Consider the following 23,987-nt stretch of genomic DNA (forward strand, 5'->3'; position numbering starts at 1 on the left):
AATTGTTTTCCAAAAGGATTACACGAATGGAAACAGTTTCATTGCAATTTAGCAAGGAGTATAATTTTTTAAAAAAAGTGATTTTAACAATGCTTAATTTATTCTTGAGGCAGAGTCAATTTTCTAGCTCACTCTGTGTGTGTAGTCACTGCTTGAAAATAATTCCGACATCACTCTTTCACGTGTTTAAAGCTTCATACTTTGCCCGTCCCTGTCCTATTAACCTTCTTATTGGACTCTCTTAAGTGAGGCAGCTTGAACAAGTGTTACTCTCCCTACTTTATAGGTGAGAACACTGAGGCTGAGTGTTTCGTTCAAGGGCGCATGGCTATTCCATGATGAAGCTGGGATGGCTACGTTTTTGACAGCAGAAACAAAGTCATTACCTTTTTCTTTTTTAAAAAAGGTTTTAATCCTGAGTAATTTTAAATTTAGAGAGAAGTTGCTCAGATTCTGTAGGGAGTTATTGTGTACTCCTCACGTAGCTCCACCTAATGTTAACATCTCATGTAACCCTGAGTTCATTTGGAAAATCTATGAAACAGACATTGGGATATTAGTGTTAATTTAATTGCAGACTTTATTCATAATTCACTACTTCTTTCACTACTGTCCTTTTTTCCTGTTCTAGGACCCAATACAGGACAATTAACTTTTAAATGACTTAAAATCATGGACTTTGTGATCATAAGCCATGAGGACATTGTATTCTCCATTATAAACATTTTAATACTAATTTTGGAAATTCTTTTGATCTAAAAGCAGAGGGGGCTGATTTGTTTATATCTAAAGCGCTTTTTAGTTCTAAAACTGCATTACTCTTAGAACTCCCCATATAGGGGAAATGAAAAGATTAAGATTTATTTAATTATTAATATAGATTCAATTTAAAGTTCTTTGTCTAAAGAAACTACCTGAATAGAAGTGGATTCATGTGAGTTTGAGAGATACTAAAGGACTACAAAGTTTATTTAAAAATTCTATGCATTAAAAATTAGCATATCTACAATGTGACCAAATGAAATCATTTACATTGTTAAATAAAAGGTTGAGTCAAAGAGCTTATCATTAAAAGCACTTACTAGCGCTGTTCATGATAATGTGGGAATTATAAATAAAAATCTTGGTAATTCTTCTCTGTGTCAGTGGTCTGGGGGCTTGATCTCCTATTGAACATTTTTATGTGTATTGTGTTATCTGATTCTATCAATAGACATTCTTATACTCACCAGAAGCGTGTAAACCAAGGGTTTTAAGTAACTTGTTCCATGAGACATAACTAAATAGAAGAGCTTGGATTTGAACCCAAGCCTGTATGAGTCTAGAGTTGATGTTCTTACTTGTATCACTTCATTGCCTCTCTTGGCTTTGGTCCTTGGCTAAACTGACCACTGTTGGCTCATATATTGATATTTTTTCATTTTTAATAAATGGTTGTTGACAGATCTAAGGACCTTTTTGGGTTTGTTTAATATTCTTGTTTTCTGGGTGACAGCTTGTAGCTGCATATGGAGTTAATAGTGCTGCCAGAATTTTGAGTTGCCTAGGCTCCCGGGAACATAAGGAAATGGCTGTTTTAAAGCAAGCGTACAGAAGGCATTAACCTATACTATTGAATATTTGTTAATTTTATTCTTTAATCTAAGTGACATTCATCAAAATCAGTTCATTGATAATTCTCACAATAAGCCCCACTATTCTTTTATTCATCTTTGTTGTTGTTAGGTGTCACCAAGTCAGTTCCTACTCATAGTGAACATTTTGGACACTTCCAAAATTTTATTTTTAGAAATGTCACTGCATCACTTTTTGTTGTAAAACTTCCCCCACCTGATTTCACTTTTAGAATAAAAGTGTACATTCATCTATGTGCATCAAATATAATTATGTAAACTGTTTGACTGATAAACTTCTACTCTGTGTACAGGTGAGGAGGACACAGTCATCCTTCAAAGCTGTGTCTACCTATGGAAAATGAAGTCAGGAGTTGATGTAATTGTCTGGTTGACTCACAGTTGCTGTCAATTTATATATGTATATTACGTGTATGGTTAAGAGCTCAGTTGATAACCCAAAGGTCAGCGTTTTGAATTCACCAGCCACTCTTTGGAAATCCAGTGGGGGCAGCTCTACTCTGCCCTAGAGTGTTGCTTTAAGTCAGAATTGATTCCTCAGCAGCTTTTTTTTTTGGTTTTATGATGAGTATGTATAGATCTCCAGCTCTTTGCACATGTCATTATAATACTTTACTTTATCTTCTCGAGAGGCCCTTTGAAATTTTCTGTTCAGTTCTCTTACTTCATCAATTCTTCCTTTTGCTTTAGCTGCTCGACGCTCAAGAGCAAGTTTCAGGTTCTCCTCTGACATCTGCCTTTGTGTTTTCTTTCTTTCCTGTCTTTTCAGTAACCTCTGGCTTTCTTCATGGATGATGTCCTTGATGTCATTCCACAACTCGTCTGGTCTTCGGTCACTAGTGTTCAATGCATCAAATCTATTCTTCAGATGGTCTCTAAATTCAGGTGGGATATACTCAAGGTCATATTTTGGCTCTCGTGGACTTGTTCTGATTTTCTGCGGTTTCAGCTTGAACTTGCATATGAGCAGTTGAGGGTCTGTTCCACAGTTGGCCCCTGGCCTTGTTCTGACTGATGATATTGAGCTTTTCCATCGTCTCTTTCCACAGATGTAGTCAATTTGATTTCTGTGTGTTCCATCTGGCGAGGTGCATGTGTATAGTCTCTGTTTATGTTGGTGAAAGAAGGCAATTGCAATGAAGAAGTCGTTGGTCTTGCAAAATTCTATCTTTGGATCTCTGGCATTGTTTCTATCCCCAAGGCCATATTTTCCTACTACTGATCCTTCTTCTTTGTTTCCAACTTTTGCATTCCAATCACCAGCAATTATCATGTGCAATTAATATGTGCAAAGAGCTGGAGATGGAAAACCAAAAGGGAAGAACATGCTCAGTGTTTCTCAAGCTGAAAGAACTGAAGAAAATATTCAAGCCTCGAGTTGCAATAGTGAAGGATTCCATGGGGAAAATATTAAATGACGCAGGAAGCATCAAAAGAAGATGGAAGGAATACCCAGAGTCATTATACCAAAAAGAATTAGTCGATATTCAACCATTTCAAGAGGTGTCGTATGATCAAGAACTGATGGTACTGAAGGAAGAAGTCCAAGCTGCTCTGAAGGCATTCGCAAAAAACGAGGCTCTAGGAATTGATGGAATATCAACTGAGAGGTTTCAACAAAGAGATGCAACACTGGAGGTGCTCAGTCATCTATGCCAAGATATATGGAAGACAGCTTCCTGGCCAACTGATTGGAAGAGATCCATATTTATGCCTATTCCCAAGAAAGGTGATCCAACCAAATGCGGAAATTACAGAACAATATCGTTAATATCACATTCAAGAAAAATTCTGCTGAAGATCATTCAAAAATGGCTGCAGCAGTGTATCAGCAGGGAACTGCCAGAAATTCAGGCCAGTTTCAGAAGAGGACGTGGAACCCAGGGTATCATTGCTGATGTCAGGTGGATCCTGGCTGAAAGCAGAGAATACCAGAAGGATGTTTACCTGTGTTTTATTGACTATGCAAAGACATTCGACTGTGTGGGTCTTAACAAACTATGGATAACACCGCGAAGAATGGGAATTCCAGAACACTTAATTGTGCTTATGAGGAACCTTTACAAGGATCAAGAGGCAGTTGTTCAGACAGAACAAAGGGATAGTGATTGGTTTAAAGTCAGGAAAGGTGTGTGTCAGGATTGTATTCTTTCACCATACCTATTTAATCTGTATGCTGAACAAATAGTGCAAGAAGCTGGACTATATGAAGAAGAACAGGGCATCATGATTAGAGGAAGACTCATTAACAACCTGCATTAGGCAGATGACACAACCTTGCTTGCTGGAAGTGAAGAGGACTTGAAGCACTTACTAATGAAGATCTAAGACCACAGACTTCAGTATGGATTACACCTCAACATAAAGAAAACAAAAATCATCACAACTGGGCCAATGAGCAACATCATAATAAACAGAGAAAAGATTGAAGTTGTCAAGGATTTCATTTTACTTGGATCCACAATCAACAGCCATGGAAGGAGCAGTCAAGAAATCAAAAGACGCATTGCACTGAGCAAATCTGCTGCAAAAGACCTCTTCAAAGTGTTGAAGAGCAAGGATGTCACCCTGAAGACTAAGGTGCATCTGACCCAAGCCATGGTATTTTCGATTGCATCATGTGCACGTGAAAGTTGGACAATGAATAAGGAAGACTGAAGAAGAGTTGACGCCTTTGAATTGTGGTGTTGGCTAAGAATATTGAATATACTACGGACTGCCAAAAAAACAAACAAATCTGTCTTGGAAGATATACAACCAGAATACTCCTCAGAAGCAAGGATGGCGAGGCTGCGTTTTACCTACTTTGGACATGTTGTCAGGACGGATGAGTCCCTGGAGAAGGACATCATGCTTGGCAGAGTACAGGGTCAGCAGAAAAGAGGAATATTCTCAACAAGTTGGACTGACACAGTGGCTGCAACAATGAGCTCAAGCATAACAACGATTGTAAGGATGGCACAGGACCGGGCAGTGTTTTGTTCTGTTGTGCATAGGGTTGCTATGAGTCCGAACCACTCGACGGCACCTAACAACAACAACAACAATGTATATGATAAGGCCATTACCCTCTGATTATAAATCATTTGCAGTTTCTTTGCCTTTAGGTAACTCATTTATGCATGAACAAAGGAATCAGAAGATTTTAACCTTCAGAGGTGAATGGAGACTGTAAAAAGGCCATCCTTGCTCTGAAGTTCTCCCTAAAAAAAAAAAAGTTCTCATCCCTCTCCATATTAAGGAAACCATGGTGGCGTAGTGGTTAAGTGCTACAGTTCCTAATGAAAGGGTCGGCAGTTCGAATCCATCAGGCGCTCCTTGGAAACTCTATGGGGCAGTTCTACTCTGTCCTATAGGGTCGCTGTGAGTCGGAATCGACTCGACGGCACTGGGTTTGGTTTTGGTTTTTTGGTTTTCCATATTAATTCAGCGGAACCAACTTGGGCTTTGGAGCCAGAAAATCCAAATCTACCTCTGTTATTCTTTTGAATATAACCTCTCAAACGATGAGTTTGTTACCAGTAACACATGGATAATAAGACTTAACATGGACTGTATCCTAGACACTAGGCACTCAGAAATTGCTTTCCTTCCATTGCCTTACTTAGTCATCAGCACAACATTTTGAAGTAGGTATTATTTTTTTTATCAGTTTCTGTTTTCATTTTAAAATGATGAATTAAAAGATCAACCCAGCACTTAACTTATTACTTGCTAAGCATACAGCTAGGCACTTTTCCACAGGCCTTTATTTTTTATAAGGAATTAATTAATTCACCATAAATGTCCAGTTCAGCTCAGACTTATAAAGAAATATTTGAGAGAATAGGTATGATTTCCAAGTGCCTCTTAAACTGCAAGTTATCTCTTCTTCTATTTGTAGGTAAGGCAATCTTCAGGTGAGAGATGCATTTCCCTTGCAAGTCATGCTTGTTCCCTTGCCATGCCAGTAACAGGCAAGAGTAAGACATTACGGTCCTCCTTTCTTCAGAGCTTCGATGTGTTTCAGACTCCTTCTCAACAAGTCACTTTTGGTAGCCAATATGGACTAATCAGAGTCAGCACCTAGATTAAAAAAAATTTTTTTTCATCCCTACCACATATGAGTGTTTTCCTTCCCTCATACAGAAGCTCTATTTTAAAGTATTTAAGCTCAATGCTGCCTGATGTCTCACTACCACCTTCAAGAAATTTCTAATTTCGTATTCTCAACAAAAATAGAAGCACTTAAAATAACTTTGCTTATGGATGCACCAACCTGTTGATGACTAGTTAATACCATATACTATTCTGAGACAAATATCTCTTTCTCATAATTTCAGATTCTTCAAGGTCACTGTGGTAGCTTCCGCCTTTTCCTCTGACATCATGCAAAATCAAAGCTTTGTAACTGAGTTTGTCCTCTTGGGGCTTTCACGGAATCCAAATGTTCAAAAAATAGGATTTGTTATATTTTTGTTCTCCTACTTTGCAACTGTTGGGGGCAATTTGCTGATTGTGGTGACCATTATCAGCAGCCCAGCACTCCTGGGCTCCCCCATGTACGTCTTTCTGGCCTTCCTGGATGTGTGCTATTCCTCTGCATTCGCCCCAAAGATGATTGTAGACTCACTCCACGAGAGGAAAACCATCTCCTTCGAGGGCTGCATGACCCAGCTCTTTGCTGAATATTTATTTGCTGGTGCTGAAATAATTATTCTCTCTGCCATGGCCTATGACCGCTATGTTACCATTTGCAAGCCATTGTGCTACCTCTCTCTCATGAACGGGAGGCTCTGTGGTATCCTGATGGGGGTAGCCTGGACAGGAGGCTTCTTGCATTCTGTGATACAAATTCTCTTTACTTTCCAGCTGCCCTTCTGTGGCCCCAATGTCATCAATCACTTCCTACGTGATTTGTACCCATTACTGGAGCTTGCCTGCACTGATACTCACATACTTGGCCTTTTGGTGGTTGCCAGTAGTGGGTTTATTTGCATCATAAATTTCTTATTGTTGCTTATCTCTTATTGTGTCATCTTGTTCTCGCTAAGAACACATAGCTCTGAAGGCCAGAGGAAAGCTCTTGCCACCTGTGGATCTCACATTTCTGTTGTGGTTTTATTCTTTGTCCCATGCATATCTCTGTATGCCCGACCTCCATCTGCTTTTTCCTTCGATAAGATGGTGGCCATATTTTACACCATTGTAACTCCCCTGCTCAATCCTGTGATTTACACTTTCAGGAATAAGGAAGTGAAAAACGCCATAAGGAAGTTGTGGACCAAATTGCTGGTGGTTTTTAATTAAAAATAAAACACTAAACATAACAAATTAAACCTTCCAGAAGAAAGAAATCAAAACGGGCTCAGACAAGAACTTTGTAGGGAATGGACCTTGTAAGACAGAAGGAAATGTAATACAACACAAAAACACTGATGTGGAGGTCTGGAAATGCTCTTTGCATCCTCAGATTACTCATCATCTCAGAGTTGGCAGCTCAGTATCCTTTTATGTAAACTAAGGAGAGTTGAATTTTTTTTTGCAGTTTTTTTTTAGTAATTTTTATCGTACTTTAAGTGAAAGTTTAAAAATCAAGTCAGTCTCTCACACAAAAACCCATATACACCTTGCTACACACTCCCAATTACTCTCCCTCTAGTGAGACAGCCCATGCTCTCCCTCCACTCTCTCTTTTCGTGTCCATTTCCCCAGCTTCTAATCCCCTCCACCCTCTCATCTCCCCTCCATGCAGGAGATGCCAACATAGTCTCAAGGGTCCACCTGATCCAAGAAGCTCACTCCTCATCAGCATCCCTCTCCAACCCATTGTCCAGTCCAATCCATGTCTGAAGAGTTGGCTTCAGGAATGGTTCCTGTTCTGGGCCAACAGGTCTGGGGGCCATGACCACCAGGGTCCTTCTAGTCTCAGTCAGACCATTAAGTTTGGTCTTATGACAGTTTGAGGTCTGCATCCCACTGCTCTCCTGCTCTCTCAGAGTTTTTCTGTTGTGTTCCCTGTCAGGGCAGTCATCAGTTGTAGCTGGGCACCATCTAGTTCTTCTGGTCTCAGGATGATGTATTCACCGGTTCATGTGGCCGTTTCTGTCTCTTGGGCTCGTAATCACCTTGTGTCCTTGGTGTTCTTCATTCTCCTTTGATCCAGGTGGGTTGAGACCAATTAATGCATCTTAGATGGCTGCTTGCTAGCGTTTAAGACCCCAGACGCCACTCTTCAAAATGGGATGAAGAATGTTTTCTTAATAGATTTTATTATGCCAATTGACTTAGATGTTCCCTGAAACCATGGTCCCCAGAACCCTGCCCCTGTTACGCTGGCCTTCAAAGCATTCAGTTTATTCAGGAAACTTCTTTGCTTTTGGTTTAATCCAATTGTACTGACCTCCCCTGTATTGAGTGCTGTCATTCCCTTCACCTAAAGTAGTTCTTATCTAATTAGTGAATACCCGTCTCCCACCCTCCCTCCCTCCCCCCCTCTGGTAACCACAAAAGAATGTGTTCTTCTCAGTTTCAACTATCTGACACGTTCTTATAATAGTGGTCTTATACAATATTTGTCCTTTTGCAACTGACTGATTTCACTCAGCTTAATGCCTTCCAGGTCCCTCCATGTTATGAAATGTTTCACAGATTCCTCATTGTTCTTTATCGATGCGTAGTATTCCACTGTGTGAATATACCATAATTTATTTATCCATTCATCTGTTGATGGGCACCTTGGTTGCTTCCATCTTTTTGTTATTGTAAACAGTGCTGCAATAAACATGGGTGTGCATATATCTGTTTGTGTAAAGGCTCTTATTTCTCTAGGATATATTCCAAGGAGTGGGATTGCTGGATTGTATGGTAGTTCTATTAATAGCTTTTTAAGGAAGTGCCAAATCCATTTCCAAAGTGGTTGTACCATTTTACATTCCCACCAGCAGTATAGAAGTGTTCCAATCTTTCCACAGCCTCTCCAACATTTATTATTTTGTGTTTTTTGGATTAATGCCAGCCTTGTTGGAGTGAGATGAAATCTCATTTTAGTTTTGATCTGCATTTCTCTAATGGCTAATGATAGTGAATATTTCCTCATATATTTGTTAGCTACCTGAATGTCTTCTTTGAATGTCTTCTTTAGTGAAGTGTCTATTCATATCTTTTATCCATTTTTTAATTGGGTTACTTGTCTTTTTGTAGCTGAGTTTTCCAGTATCATGTAGATTTTAGAGATCAGATGCTGATCAGGAATGTCATAGCTAAAAACTTTTTTGCAGTCAGTACATAGTCTTTTTACTCTTTTGGTGAAGTCTTTGGATGAGCATAAGTGTTTGATTTTTAGGAGCTCCCAGTTATCTAGTTTTTCTTCTACATTCTTTATAATGTTTTGTATACTGTTTATGCCTTAGTGGTTGGTGCATAAATTTGAATAATAGTTGTATAAACTGGTCTTCCTTGTAGGTTTATAGGTATTATCCTATCACTGACAACATTGTACTTCAGGATAGATCTTGAAATGTTCTTTTTGGTGATGAATGCAAAGCCATTCCTCTTCAAGTTGTCCTTCCCGGCATAGTAGACCATATGATTGTTTGCTTCAAAATGTCCAATACCTGTCCATTTCAGCTCACTCATTCTTAGGATGTTGATGTTTATGTTTTTCATTTCATTTTTGACAATTCCCAGTTTTTCTAGATTCATACTTCATACATTCCACACTCCAATTATTAATGGATATTTGCAGCTGTTTTTTTCTGATTTTGAGTCAGGCCGCATTAGCAAATGAAGGTCCCAAAGGCTTGACTCCATCCACATCATTATGGTCGACTCTACTTTGAGGGAGCAGTTGTTCCCCAGTCGTATTTTGAGTGCCTTCCAACCTGGGGGGCTCATCTACAGGCACTATATCAGAAAATGTTTCAGTTCTATTCATAAGGTTTTCACTGGCTAAATCTTTTCAGAAGTAGACTGCTTTGTCCTTGTTCCTAGTCTGTCTTAGTCTGGAAGCTCAGCTGAAACCTGTCAGCCATGAGTGACCCTGCTGGTATTCAAATACTGGTGGAATAGCTTCCAGCAACAGAGCAACAGGCAAGCCCCCACAGTATGACAAATGACAGACACATGGAGTACATGCATATGAATAGATTGAAAATAGAATGGCTTGATTCAAATGCACCTTAGTCATCAAAGTGACCTTTTGCTTTTTAAACTTTAAAGAGGTATTTTGCCACAGATTTTCCCGATGCAATACATCATTTCATGTCTTGAGTGCTGCTTCCATGGGTGTTGATTGTTGGTGTGTTAGTATTACTAAACTCCAGACTGTGTTTAAATCTCACAAGTTTTCCTATCAGTGTCCTCTCTCTGTTTCATGATCTAATTCAGTGTATCACATGGCATTTAGCTATAGTCTCTCCAGTGTCATCTGGTCTGTGACAGTTTCTAACTTTTTTCTCATTTTTCTTGACTTTGAAAATCTTAAAGAGCACTGGCTAGATATCTTATAGAATGTCCCCAAATCTAAGTTTGCCTGATGGCTTTCTGTGATTAAGTTGGGATTTTGAGTTTTGAGGAAGACTTTCACACAGGAGAAGTGCCTTTATCATCACATCATATCAGGGAGTGCATGATATGCCCATGGCATCACTCATAATGGTAACCTTCATCATTTGGTTAAGGTAGTTTTGCACATTTCTCCACTATAAACTTAAATGTAGAATTTCAAATGCAATACACTTAATAGCAGCTATTTATTTTTTATATGTTCCTTTTTCAAACTCTGTAGTTCATGTTTTCTTCAGGAAATATGAATTCTTTTAATAATTTAATTTCTAAAAGAAGACTAATGGAATAGATTCAGTAATTATCCTTAACGATTTTAAAGAAAATACATCCACCACAATGACACAAGAGAGAATTTCAACTAATTGCTTGGTTTGTGGTTCACTGAGTAATGTTTTAGTTATGATTCTCTGGGGTCTATATCTCCACGGTCATGGCAACCCAAACCCCCCGTGCCATCGAGTCGATTCTGACTCATAGCGACTCACGGTCATGGCAACAGATATAAATCCCAGAGACTGGGAAGTTTTGGACTGTGGATTTGGGTTCAGTTTTTTTTTTTTCTTTTTAATCTCTGATATTTCTTATATCTGGGAAATAAAATGCCATTTTCCTGGCACACTCATTTAAATGTACTGTCACTTGTATTACAAACCTCAGGTCTGTTAGTTTTTTTAAAGAATGTTCAATTACTGAGAAGAAAAATGCCTGAAATTCATTAATCTTAAAAGGAAATCCTCATTAAATTAATTAATCAAAAGCTCCTGGTTTCAGGTCAGTTCAGTTCTCTTCCGGTATTTTTCTCTTAAGGTAGAAAACATGGAACACCAACTCATATGGATTAAAAATGTAATAGATCCCTTTTTATGGTTGGACCTGTTTGAATTTTCACAATAGGGCATGAAATGATCCTGAGAATTATACTGTGTGTTGCAGAAAGTGGCAGTGGTGACACTATTGAGAATTAATAGAGAAAAGTGGCAGAAGACTTTGGAGATGTTTGCTGATTTTGAACTCCCCTCGTCCTAGTTTCCATTTGAATAAAATCCTAATTCTAATCCATAGGTTTTCAACAAGTTTATTTGAAATTGCTAGGGCACAACGTCAAAGTTTTCTCTGTGTATCTTTTTGTTATGGACCTAATAAGTGTTTTAAGTAGTAGCAGAGATAGTAGCCATCTCCCTAACTTGCCAGGGTTTTGCCTAGTTAAAATAGGGTATATGTTCAAATGTTGAGGGAGAGCTTAATTATTAAAATAGCGTGAACAATAATGGATGTTTAAAATGTATCTACCCAGTCCCTTTTGTTATTGGGAAGAATACGCTCACGACAAATACTCTGTGTCGGGGCTACTTGTAGTACATGTAAAGTAGGCACTCCTGGGGCTGAGTCCAGGCAAAGCTATAAAGTTGAGACAGATCACTGATGTGTTTTAGCTTCAGCCTCATGTCTATATCCTGGGAACAGTCATTTTGTGTGTTACTATTCTCATTGCCAAGTTTATCTCATCATAAAAGAGGGCTTGCTTCGTATTGGTTAAGAAAATATATAATTTGCAGTGTAGAATTTTTTTTTAATGGAATTATTGTTGGTGAATATAAGACAGATGTGCTTTCTTGAAACTATATATGTATATATGTGTGTGTATACACACATATGCATATGCATAAGAAAGAAATTACTTTAATTTTTACCACTTATAAAATTTTAATTAATTAAATTTAATTAATAATAAAAGTTAAGCACAACAATCAATAGAAACCCCATAAAATATTCAGGAGTCAGTGTACCATTGATGGAGGTTTTGATGACAGAGACTACACGAGCATCTCAGGGATGAGGTTATGTGTAGAAATCTGAACTATTAAGTGAAAAGTTGGGCTAGATACATTTTAAGGTATATTTCAACTCAAAAATTCTGTAAGTATTTAATTCCATGCTATGCCTAGACAAGGTGGAAAATTTAAAAGTAAATAATTCTAAAATTTTTAAAGGTTCTTTGTGCTTTTATTGTACCACCCTGGATTCTGGTTTCTTTAATTTTCTTTTATGCCCTATATGTATAGGTTAGTTTCATATTAATAATACTAACAAAGACTAGCATTTAAATAGTTATATGTATATGTAATATATATAGTAACATATAATAAAGAGTAATATATTAAAAACCCACTGCCGTCGAGTCAATTCCAACTCATAGTGACCTTATAGGACAGAGTAGAACTGCCCCATAGAGCTTCCAAGGAGCGCATGGTGGATTCGAACTGCCTACCTCTTGGTTAGCAGCTGTAGCACTTAACCACTACACCACCAGTACTTCCAAAGTTTTATATATAGAGAGAGAGAGAGAGAGAGCCCTGTCGTTGTAGTGGAAACTTTGGTGGTCTAATGGTTGACCTTAGAAACTCTCCTTGGAAACTCTATGGGCAGTTCTACTCTGTCCTGTAGGTTCAGTATGAGTTGGACTCTATTTGATGGCAAAGGGTTTGGTTTTGGATTTCGTTGGTGTAGTGGTTGAGAGATCAGCTGCAAAACCCTAAGGGGCAGTTCTACTCTGTCCTATATTGTCACTATGAATCTGAGTCAACTTAATGGCAACAGGTTTTCTTCATTTATATATTTTTTACACCAGTGTTTTTCACACTTTAGCATGCAACAAAATCACCTGGAGCCCTGATTTCACCCCAGATTATGAGTCCCATCTCAGAGTTTTTATTTAGGAGGTTGGCAGTAGGGCTGAAGAATTTGCACTCCTAATAAGTTCCCAAATGATTCTGATGTTGCTGATTTGGGGGCCATACTTTGAGACTCACTGTTTCATATCACTCCCCACAGAACCACGTGAAACCTCTTTCCTCTCTCTGCTTCTTCCTAGTTAACTTGTGTTTTTTCTCCAACAGGAATCATGTTATCCAAAGGAAATCAAAGTATCAGACCCACGTTTATACTGTTGGGTTTTTCAGAATACCCAGGACTCCAGGTTCCACTCTTCCTGACTTTCTTGTCCACCTACACAGTCACCGTGGTGGGGAATCTAGGCATGATAATAATTATCAGGATCAATCCAAAACTCCACACGATTATGTACTTTTTCCTCAGTCACTTACTTGTCTTTTGTGGATTTCTGTTATTCCACTGTAGTTACACCCAAACTGCTGGAGAACTTGATTGTGGAAGGCAGAACTATCTCTTTCTCTGGTTGCATCATGCAGTTTTGTCTTGCTTGCATATTTGGAGTGACAGAAACATTCATGTTAACGGCGATGGCTTATGACCGTTTTGTGGGAGTTTGTAACCCCTTGCTGTATACTACTACTATGTCATAGAAGCTTTGTGGTCTGCTGGTGGCTGGATCCTACACATGGGGTGTAGTGTGCTCTCTGACACTCACGTACTTTCTTCTCACAATAACTTATCGTGAGTCTAGCATTATAAATAATTTTATCTGTGACCACTCTGTAATTGTTTCCGTCTCCTGCTTGGACTCCTACATCAGTGAGATGCTGTGTTTTATTGTCACCATAATCAATGAGGTAAGCAGCCTGATGATCCTCTTTACTTCTTATGTATTCGTTTTTATCACTGTCATGAAGATGCCTTCTACAAGTGGACGCCATAAAACCTTCTCTACCTGTGCCTCCCACCTGACCGCCATCACCATCTTCCATGGGACCATCCTTTTCCTCTACTGTATCCCTAACCCCTAAACTTCCTGGCTCATAATTAAAGTGGATTCTGTGTTTTATACTGTAGTGATTCCCACATTGAATCCGTTAATCTACAGCCTTAGGAACAAGGATGTGACGGACACATTCAGAAAATTAGTTAAAACAAAACTCCTTTTTCAATCACCATGATATTGTTAGGTTCAGTATTTTATATTCCAAAAATAATTTGATTCATTATGCTAAAGATTGTTCAACTCGCATAGTATAATTTATTATTCAGATTATTTTACCCAGTAGCCTGTGAGTTAATACATCTACAGTAGTAGCATATGTATGATTTTATGATGCCTGATGTTTCCATACATCAATGTTTAGTGAAATAGCTCTAAAGCACATGTAAACCAAAAATTAAAAAAATTAAATAAAATTCTCAACTTGTTGCAATATATGTGAATTATTTTAAAATACTTTACCATATATGGTGTAATTTTTTATGTGTGTTCCCAAAGTAAATCAAATTCCTAGTTTATCAAATATGCACAAATCCAGGATATTCCCCTAGAATTCTAAACAGAAATTCTGTCCTCTAGAGGTGGCTTTAACAAGTGCTTCAGCTTATGGTGTCTTGTACACAAGGCAACCTTTTGATAGTTATTACACTGAATAGCAGAATTCATCTTTATTAAATAAAAAATATGGCCTGCTCACTAGGAAACCCAATTTAATTGAAGTATTGTTTTACCAGCCTAATAGTCATTTTATCATTTTTTTCTAAAGAAAGTATTTGAATAATTAAAAGAATAGGCTAATGGAGTAAGGAGATACCTATAGATCAATGGAATAGAATAGTGTCCAAATATACTCATACATTTTTTCTCATTTAAATTTCAACGAAGAAAGGATACTTTTTCAACAAAATAATTTGGGAACAATGAGATACTCCTATTGAAAAATTAACCTTAGGTCTTACCTCATACCATACACAAATATTAATTTGAATTGAAAGTTAAAACTTAACAGAAATTTAAAAATGGCAGAAATATAGGAAAATTTTTGAACACTTGGCATAAGGGCTTTTTTACATAGAACAAAAAGAATGAATTAAAAATTGATAAAATGAATTTTATCAACATGAAAAATGACTGCTCTTCAAAGACACCATTAAGAAAAAGGAAAGGTCAGCCACAAACTGTGAGAAAATACTTGCAATATATACGCCTGACAATTGATGTATATGTAGAACATATACAGAAGTTATCCAACCAGCCGATGAGCACTTGAAAAGCTACTCGGCATCATTAGTCATCAGTGCAACGTGTATTAAATCTAAAATGAGACACCACTACTTACCCAATGGAATGGCTAAAGTTAAAAAGATAGAAATGTCAAATATTCCTGTGAACACGGATGAGGTGGAATATTCATGTACTTCAAATGGAAATGTAGCAGGTAAAATATACTTGAAAAACAGTTTAGTGGTATCTTATGAACTTACACAGGAACTTTATATAAAATTGAGCAGTTTCTTCCCTAAGTGCTTATTTACCCAAGAGAAATGAAATCAAATATTTTAACTTAGGAGAAAATGGTTCTTGTTAATGTATGCAACTATATATATATATATAAAAAAAACTACATAGTGGAGGAAAAAAAATACAGTGGTGTGTGTTTGTGGGTGGGTGTGTGTGTGTTCCTTTTATGAATACTTCTTGCTCTTTTCTTAAGTGATATTTCAACAAGAGGTACATTTTTTTTCATGATGAGTTATCAAGCATAAACAGGAGAAGGCAGGAAGGATAGGACAACCTGTTGTCATTTTAATCCAGGGAAAATGAAATATAGTGACTGGACGGCACACAACAACAATGCCTTCAAAACCAAAAAAACAAACCCCGCTGCCCTAGAGTCAATTCGAACTCATAGCGACCCTGCAGGACAGAGTAGAACTGCCCCGTAGCGTTTCCAAGGAGCACCTGGTGGATTCAAACTGCTGACCTCTTGGTTAGCAGCCGTAGTACTTAACCACTATTGCACCAGGGTTTCCACACACATAAATAAAATATATGTCTATAATAGGTAAATCTGCACCTCTTTCGTGCCTTTGCTGACCTTGATCTTCTCATAATTCAAATTCATCTAAGCTAAGAAGTTTTGGGAACTGGACTGATGAGGTATAATTCCCCTCTGATATAAGTGTCTTGTTGAGATCAAAGGTGGAGTTGTTTGTCTAAAAAGGGATGGCTTTTCAACTGCAATTACTTCTGATATAGGACAGAACATCTCTATAACTCAATGTTTGGATCAGGACAAGAAAAACAATTCTTGCTTTTAAACAGGCAGAATTTAGAACAGCAATTGCTCATAAAAGTATTACAAGGTCCACTGGAGTAAAAAAGATGCCTGAAAAGAAGAGAAAAAAAAAAAAATCAGATAGTTCATTTTTGTGGTGATACCAGTTTCTTATGACCCACTTTTTCTTCTGACCCTAACCACTCAGAGTTAGGTCAGATCTCAAAGATAAAGAGCACAATCGTCCAGAGTCCATGTCTCCTCAAGACCTCAGATATCAGCTGCAAGCTAGGGGGTCTGCAGGCCCCTCACATCTGACCTGTTAACTCCCACAGCTCCCTGAGGTTTGAGAATTTGCTAAAATGACACACAGAAATCAATTCCAATTTCATTATGGCAAAAAAGGATCAAAATGAAGAGACATATAAGGAAAGATCTGGACATGTCATTGACTGCTAACCTAAGGGATGGCAGTTTAAACCCACCTAGCAGCTCCTGGAAGGAAGGCCTGGCAAACTGCTTCCATAAACATCACAGTCAACAAAACCATGTGGAGTAGTTTTACTCCGTAAGACATGGAGTTGCCATGAGTTAGAGTCAAATGGACGGTTTTTTGAGGGGAGGTTCAAAACTCAGCTTGTCTACATGGTCACTGTGGTGGGGAACCTGGGCATGATTGTGATCATCAGGATCAACCCCAAACGCCACACCCCCATGTTCTTTTTCCTCAGTCACTTGTCTTTTGTTGATTTCTGCTACTCCACTATAGTTACACCCAAACTATTAGAAAACTTGGTTGTGGGAGACAGAACCATCTCCTTCACAGAGTGCATCACGCAGTTCTTCTTGGCTTGTATATTTGCAGTTGCAGAAACATTCATGTTGGCAGTGATGGCCTATGACCGTTTTGTGGCAGTTTGTAACCCCCTGCTTTACACCGTCGTCATGTCCCAAAAGCTCTGGGCATCATTAGTCGGTGGGCCCTGTGCATGGGGTATAGTTGCTTCCCTGACACTCACTTATTTTCTCCTGACATTATCCTTTTGTGGCTCTACCATCATAAATAACTTTGTCTGTGAGCACTCGGTTATTGTTTCTGTCTCCTGCTCTGATCCCTGTATCATCCAGGTGCTTTGTTTTCTCTTTGCCATATTCAATGAGGTCAGCAACCTGGTGATTATCTTCGCTACACTTTTCATTTCTGTAACTGTCATAAAAATGCCTTTCAATGGGGGGCGCCAAAAAATCTTCTCCACCTATGCCTCCCACTTGACCGCCATCGCCATTTTCCATGAGACTGTCCTGTTCCTCTATTGTGTACCCCACTCCAAAACCTCATGGCTCATAGTCAAAGTAGAATCTGTGTTTTATACAGTGGTCATCCCCATGCCGAACCCCCTGATCTACAAACAAAGATGTGAAGGAGACTGTCAGAAAGTTCATGAGCCACCTAACACAATCTTGAAGATTTATGTATTTTTCTGGAAAGAGTTTGCTTTATGATGTTAAAAATCATTCAATGTTTCTAGAAGAGATGGTAATTCAAATTATTTAGTCAATTTACCCATCTAATTTTTTAAATCTATTGCAGCATACCAGTTATCTAATAATTTGATTTTTAGTCATTTCAATCTTTACTAAAATAGGTTTGAATCATACGTGAAGTGAATCAAGCATAGTGGATTGAATAGCATCTCCCCCCAAAATACTCATACCCACCTAGAACTTCAGAATATAACCTTTTTGGAGACAGATTCTTTGCAGATGTAGTTAAGGATTAACATAAATTCATATTTTCTTAACACTAAAACCCATTGCCTCAGAATTAATTTCCACTCAAAGAGACCTTATAGGACAGAGTAGAGCTACCCCATAGGAATTCCAAGGCTGTAATCTTTATGGAAGCTGACTGCCACATCTTTTTCCTGTGGAGCAGCTGGTGGGTTTGAACTGCCACCTTTAGGTTAGCAGCCAAATTCTTAACCACTGTGCCACCAGGACTCCTACATACTCTCTTAGGGCAGGCTATGAATCCAGTAAGTCTCATTATGACAACCAGACAAGGACACAGAGTCACACAGAGAAGAAAGCCATGTAGAGATGAAGGCAGGACTTGGAGTTACGCTACTACAAGCCCAGGAATACAAGGACCGATGGGAAGCTGGAAGAGTCAAGGAAGGATTTCCTTCTAGGGTCTTTAGAGGGACCATGTCCCTGCCATTACCTTCATTTCAAACATTTGGCCTCCAGAACTGTAAGCAAATAAATTTCTGGTCTTTTAAGCCACCAAGTTTGTGGTAATTTCTTGTGGTAGCCCTAAGAATCTAATATTTAGCAAGTAAACATTCAATCATAAAACTCAAATTGTTTGACACACATATTAGCATGGTACATGATTAAAAAACAAACAGCAACAACAACAGCAGCAAAATTCTTCAATCCTCTTTAAACAATGTGCATGTCAAAGTTACAGAAAATTCTGAAAAATTATAGCTGACTAGGATTTTGGAGCCCTGGTGACACAGTGGTTAAGAGCTACAGCTGCTAACCTAAAGGTCAGCAGTTTGCATCCACCAACTGCTCCTTGGAGACCCTACAGGGCAGTTTTACTCTGTCCTATAGGGCTGCTGAGTCAGAATCAACTTGACACCAAGGGTTTGGTTTGGTTTATGGAGGAGTATGCATGTAGGAGAATTACCACTAAGAGCCTGGAGGCACTATCTCTAAACTCCAACCAAGTTCTTTATTTCTTTCCTTAAGGCCTCATATATGTTTGTTATGGTACAGGAAGTGATGGTAAACATGATACCACCAAGGGTGAAGAAAAAATGTTGATTTCTATGTGAAGGTCCTGATGGGTAACCAAGGTAACAAAAGTGAAAAAAAAGTCATAGTTAAGAATCTCACAAATCTCAGCCTGTTACGTCAAACACTCTCCTTCCTCATGCCAATAGCCTCTTAGTAACAACATTTTAGAGAAAATAATCTGCGGCTAAACAACAAGGGATCTTACGTTGATATCAATCTTCCGTGTATCATACCAAGGAGCACATAGAAAGAGACAGAAGAGCAGAAAACGGACAGGTAGAAGCAAACATAAAATGATCAGCATGATAGACGCTAAAAAATGTGTTGAATTAATGGATGAATGAGTTCAATCTACTATTCTATTCTCATTTCTAGCATCCTGTTAAGTATACAGAAGACAGGGGAAAAAAAAAAATACTGGATCTTACCATCTTACCAACATGATTTTAGCACTTAGCAGTGGTTTTTACACTTTAAAGTTCCTATGTGTCACCCAAGTTCCTTCTTAAATGTGGATACTGTTGAGTCCCATTCCTAGGAATTCTGATCTCAGAAGTTTTGGGGGCCTAGAAGACTAGAATCCTAGGCAATTTTATTACAGATGTGGTAAGAACCTTTGATGTGAGAAATCCTGCTTTAGCTTAAAAAACAACCAAAACCCAGTGCCGTCGAGTCTTAATTCCATAGGACATTTAGTAATGTGCAAATAAAGGCTGGTAGTCAACTTCGTGCTACAACTTTTCTGTGTGATTACAAGGAAATTCCAGTCTTTGACGATGGTACAAAGAACCTGGCTCTTGTCTTAGTTAATTGGCTTGAGGCATAGTTGCTAGTGATTCCCCAGAGTTGGAGTCCCAAGGGCTGTAGAGGTAGATGTAATCGCTGTGGTGCTCCCGAAATACTCAGCTTACAGTGGTGGCCTGTTTCTCTGCAGCAGGTGAGTTGCCTCAGGTTTTTTTTTTTTTTTTTTAATGAAATAGTGAAAATATTATTTCCCTGATATGATAATAGGACGTCCTTTGATTTTTTTTCCAATGTTAAGTCACTAAAACTGTTAAGTCTATGCCCAATCATATTAAGGAAAGAACTTAATAATCATGGACATATTTGGCTTTATTATCCATTGACAGGAATTTCACAAAGAATAGAATAAATTTTTTACTTGAAAATGGATATTTTCCCATATCCTCTTTATATGCACCTTAAATTGGTATATAAACTTTTTATAAGAAAGAATTGACTAAGCAAGCTGCAATTCATATGCAAACATAACTTTCTGGTTAGTCCTGTTGTAACTCTAATTTGATAAATCTCGGAACCTCTAAAATATATACATATACACATGTACACATGTGTGCATATGTGCGTGTATGCATGTGTGTATTATGAATGCATATGCATACTTACACATCTATGTGTCTGTTGTCATCAAGTGGATTGCAACTCTTAGCGACCATATGGTAGAGAGCAGAACTCCCCATATGGTTTCCAAGGTTGTAAATCCTTATGGAAGCTGACTACAACACCTTTCTCCCTCCAGAAGCTGGGGGTTTGAACTGCCAGCCTTTCAGCTTTAACCACTACTCCACCCAAACCAAAACCAAACCCGTTCACATCAAGTTGGTTTGGACTAATATTGACCCAATAGGACAGAGTAGAACTGTCCCATAGGTTTCTAAGGAGTAGCTACTGGGTTTGTACTGCTGATCTTTTTGGTTAGCAGCCAAACTCCTAACCACTACTCCACCAAGGCTCCTCATGTATGTATAATGCCTGGGCTATGATAGAAGCTAAGCTTTAACTGATAAATTAAGCCATAAACTCTAATAGAGTGGGTATACCTCTCAGGTCAAAAGGAAGTCATTGCCCTCTTTAGCGTCAACCACTGGGCAACTAAGCAATTCAACAGAAGTAGTAGCCCGCATGGATTAAAAAGTGCTAATGAGATCTCGACGGCAGTGGGTTTTGGTTTAGGAATGAGATCACTCTGCTTTCTTCTTAGGTTGTCTGGTATCTTATTTTAAACTTAGAAGTATATTCCTTTAAATATTTTATTTAATTTGAGTATATAGGCAAAAAAACGCAGCAGCATATTTTGTTTCTCGAGGCAAAAATTTTACATTTTTTTCACAGAATCTCACTAGCTTATGTGCTGTAGGTATGTGAAAAAGTTTGCTCAGTACCAGTTATGTGTGTTTGATGCTACTATCTAATGTGCGCATCCAAGGATAAAGTTAACTCGTGTGTAAATATAACTCCTATACACTCAATATCATAAGTACTTATAGGAAACCCATATTCCAATATCCCAAAAGACAATGGAAATGCTTTGACATTTTAGACATCAGCTTGGTTTGGTATACACATTGCAGTTATTTGGGTGAGGCATTTTCTACATGGAGAGAACTAGTTCCAATAACTGTTTCTTCATGTTATCTTTTCTCTACCAGAACAAATCATAACACATTTGTCATTCACTCCCCACATCTTCTCTTTTGGCAGGAACAACTCTCTCTTCTCATCTCTTTCCATTGAAAGGAAGTGTGACAATGGCTGAAAGAAACCTGAGTGTGGAGACAACCTTTGCCCTCTTGGGATTCACAGATTACCCAGAGCTTCAGATCCCTCTCTTCCTTGTGTTTCTGATCACATACATTGTCACCGTGGTAGGGAATCTTGGGATGATAGTGATCATCAAGATTAACCCCAAATCTCACACCCCCATGTACTTTTTCCTTAGTCACCTTTCTTTTGTTGATTTTTGTTACTCCTCTATCGTTACTCCAAAGCTACTTGAAAACTTGGTCATGGCAGACAAAAGCATCTTCTACTTTAGCTGCATGCTCCAGTTCTTCTTGTCCTGCACTGCAGTGGTGACTGAGTCCTTCCTGCTGGCAGTGATGGCCTATGACCACTTAGTGGCCATCTGCAATCCTCTGCTCTATACAGTGGCCATGTCACAAAGACTCTGTGCCCTGCTGGTGGCTGGCTCATATCTGTGGGGGATGTTTGGCCCCTTGGTACTCCTTTGCTATGCTCTCCTTCTAGACTTTTCTGGTCACAATGTAATCAACCACTTTTTCTGTGAGTATACTGCTCTCATAGCTGTCTCTAGTTCTGATATACACATTCCCCAAAGTCTGCTTCTTGGGTTTGCCACCTTCAATGAGGTGAGTACACTACTAATCATTCTTACTTCGTATGTTTTTATTTTTGTGACTGTACTAAAAATCCAATCTGCCAGTGGACGTCGCAAAGCCTTCTTTCTCCACCTGTGCCTCCCACCTGACTGCCATCACCATCTTCCACGGGACCATCCTTTCCCTCTACTGTGTGCCTAACTCCAAAAACTCTCAGCAGACAAAGTGGCCTCTGTATTCTACACAGTGGTTAACCCCATGCTGAACCCCCTCATCTATAGCCGGAGGAACAAAGATGTGAAGGTTGCCTTCTGGAAATTAATGGACACAAAAGTCCTCTTTCGCTGACCCAATCACAAAACATGAACTTTGGTATGATACAGCAAGTGGGTATGACTAGTTCCAATCTCTGAACAAAGTGTTTCAAGAGGTAGCCTACTCGGTGAGCTACTTTTTGTAAAATTAACAATTTTACTGCATGTTTTAACACACCCATGAGTTTCTGTAGAATTTCTCTGGATCCCAAAGCTCCTTCATGCTTAGAACAATGATTCCACATAGCATCATTATTAGTAGATTGTAACAGTTATTTAATGACTGTGCTATGTTTTCCAATTCCGTATGCTCTTCCTTCACTTGTGATTCCTTTGCAGGTTTTCCAGATTAATTTATATTGACCAACAATGCAGGTTTCTAATTCTGTAAAAATATCTAAGCAACTTGAGTGCGAAGTTAAATTTAAACAACACAAAAAGTCGTCCATCAAATCATCTTGCCATGCATGTCTGACATAAATTAAAAGTGTTCTGCCGCTTTCAATATCAGTGTTTCTTACATTGAATTCTCAAGATGTGCCCAATGTCCATGGCTGTCAATATTGAGTCTGATTTTCAAAATCCATAGGTGGCTTAAGATGTTGTTGTTGTTAGGTGCCCTCGAGTGGGTTGAACTCATAGCAAAGCTGTGCACAACAGAACAAAACACTGCCCAGTCCTGCACCATCCTTACAGTCTTTGTTATGCTTGAGCCCACTGTTGCACCCACTGTGTCAATCCACCTCGTTGACGGTGTTCCTCTTTTCCACTGACCCTGTACTTTACCAAGCATGATGTCCTTCTCCAGAGATTGATCCCTCCTGGCAACATGTCCAAAGTGTGTAAGACCCAGTCTCTCCATCCTTGCTTCTAAGGAGCATTCTGGTTTTACTACTTCCAAGATAGATTTGTTCATTCTTTTGGCAGTCCGTGGTATATTCAATATTCTTCCCCAACAACACAATTCCAAGGCTTTAATTTTTCTCCCATCTTCCTTATTCATTATCCAGCTTTCACATGCATATGATGAAAATACCATGGCTTGGGTCAGACACACCTTAATCTTTGAGGGGAGGTCTTTGCTTTTCAACATTTTTAAGAAGTCCTTTGCCGCAGATTTGCCCAGTGCAATATAACTTTTGATTTCTTGACTGCTGCTTCCATGGGTGTTGATTGTGGATCCAAGTAAAATGAAATCCTTGACAACTTCAATATTTTCTCTATCATGATGTTGTTTTTTGGTTTAGTTGTGAGGATTTTGGTTTTCTTTATGTTGAGGTGCAATCCATACTGAAGGCTGTGGTCTTTGATCTTCCTCAGTGAGTGCTTCCAGTCCTGTTCACTTTCAGCAAACAAGGTTGTGTCATTTGCGTAAGGCAGGTTGTTAATGAGTCTTCCTGCAATCCTGATGCCTTGTTCTTCTTCCTATAGTCCAATTTTTCAGATTATTTGCTCAGCATACAGATTAAGTAGGTATGGTGATAGGATACAACCCTGACACACACCTTTTCTGACTTTAAACCACACAGTATCCCCTTGTTCTTTCGGAACAACTGCCTCTTGATCTATGTTCAGGTTCCTCATGGACCC

General features: G+C 38.6%; 2 protein-coding genes and 2 pseudogenes across 2 annotated transcripts; all 4 read left to right on the forward strand.

The window, feature by feature from the left end:
• The first annotated feature begins 4,851 nt into the window (after nucleotides 1-4,851).
• LOC135229412 (olfactory receptor 4C15-like) lies at nucleotides 4,852-8,091 on the forward strand. Its single transcript, XM_064279002.1, has one exon. The coding sequence runs from the start codon at nucleotides 6,003-6,005 to the stop codon at nucleotides 6,921-6,923; it is 921 nt and encodes a 306-aa protein (XP_064135072.1). The 5' UTR covers nucleotides 4,852-6,002; the 3' UTR covers nucleotides 6,924-8,091.
• Nucleotides 8,092-13,083: 4,992 nt separating this feature from the next.
• On the forward strand, nucleotides 13,084-14,673 carry LOC135229434 (olfactory receptor 5D13-like; annotated as a pseudogene).
• Nucleotides 14,674-14,807: 134 nt separating this feature from the next.
• LOC135229410 (olfactory receptor 5D13-like) lies at nucleotides 14,808-20,295 on the forward strand. The gene has a single exon (XM_064279001.1). It carries the CDS (start codon nucleotides 16,781-16,783, stop codon nucleotides 17,636-17,638), a length of 858 nt encoding a protein of 285 aa, XP_064135071.1. The 5' UTR covers nucleotides 14,808-16,780; the 3' UTR covers nucleotides 17,639-20,295.
• A 130-nt stretch (nucleotides 20,296-20,425) lies between these two features.
• Nucleotides 20,426-23,701, forward strand: LOC100653622 (olfactory receptor 5D14-like; annotated as a pseudogene).
• The last annotated feature ends 286 nt before the right edge of the window (nucleotides 23,702-23,987 follow it).

This window comes from Loxodonta africana, unplaced genomic scaffold (genome assembly GCF_030014295.1).
Source record: "Loxodonta africana isolate mLoxAfr1 unplaced genomic scaffold, mLoxAfr1.hap2 scaffold_29, whole genome shotgun sequence".
NCBI classification, from domain to species: Eukaryota; Metazoa; Chordata; class Mammalia; order Proboscidea; family Elephantidae; genus Loxodonta; species Loxodonta africana.

Coding starts and splice junctions, on each gene's coding strand:
- LOC135229412 (XM_064279002.1), top strand. CDS start 6,003: ATGCAAAATCAAAGCTTTGTAACTGAGTTTGTCCTCTTGGGGCTTTCA.
- LOC135229410 (XM_064279001.1), top strand. CDS start 16,781: ATGGTCACTGTGGTGGGGAACCTGGGCATGATTGTGATCATCAGGATC.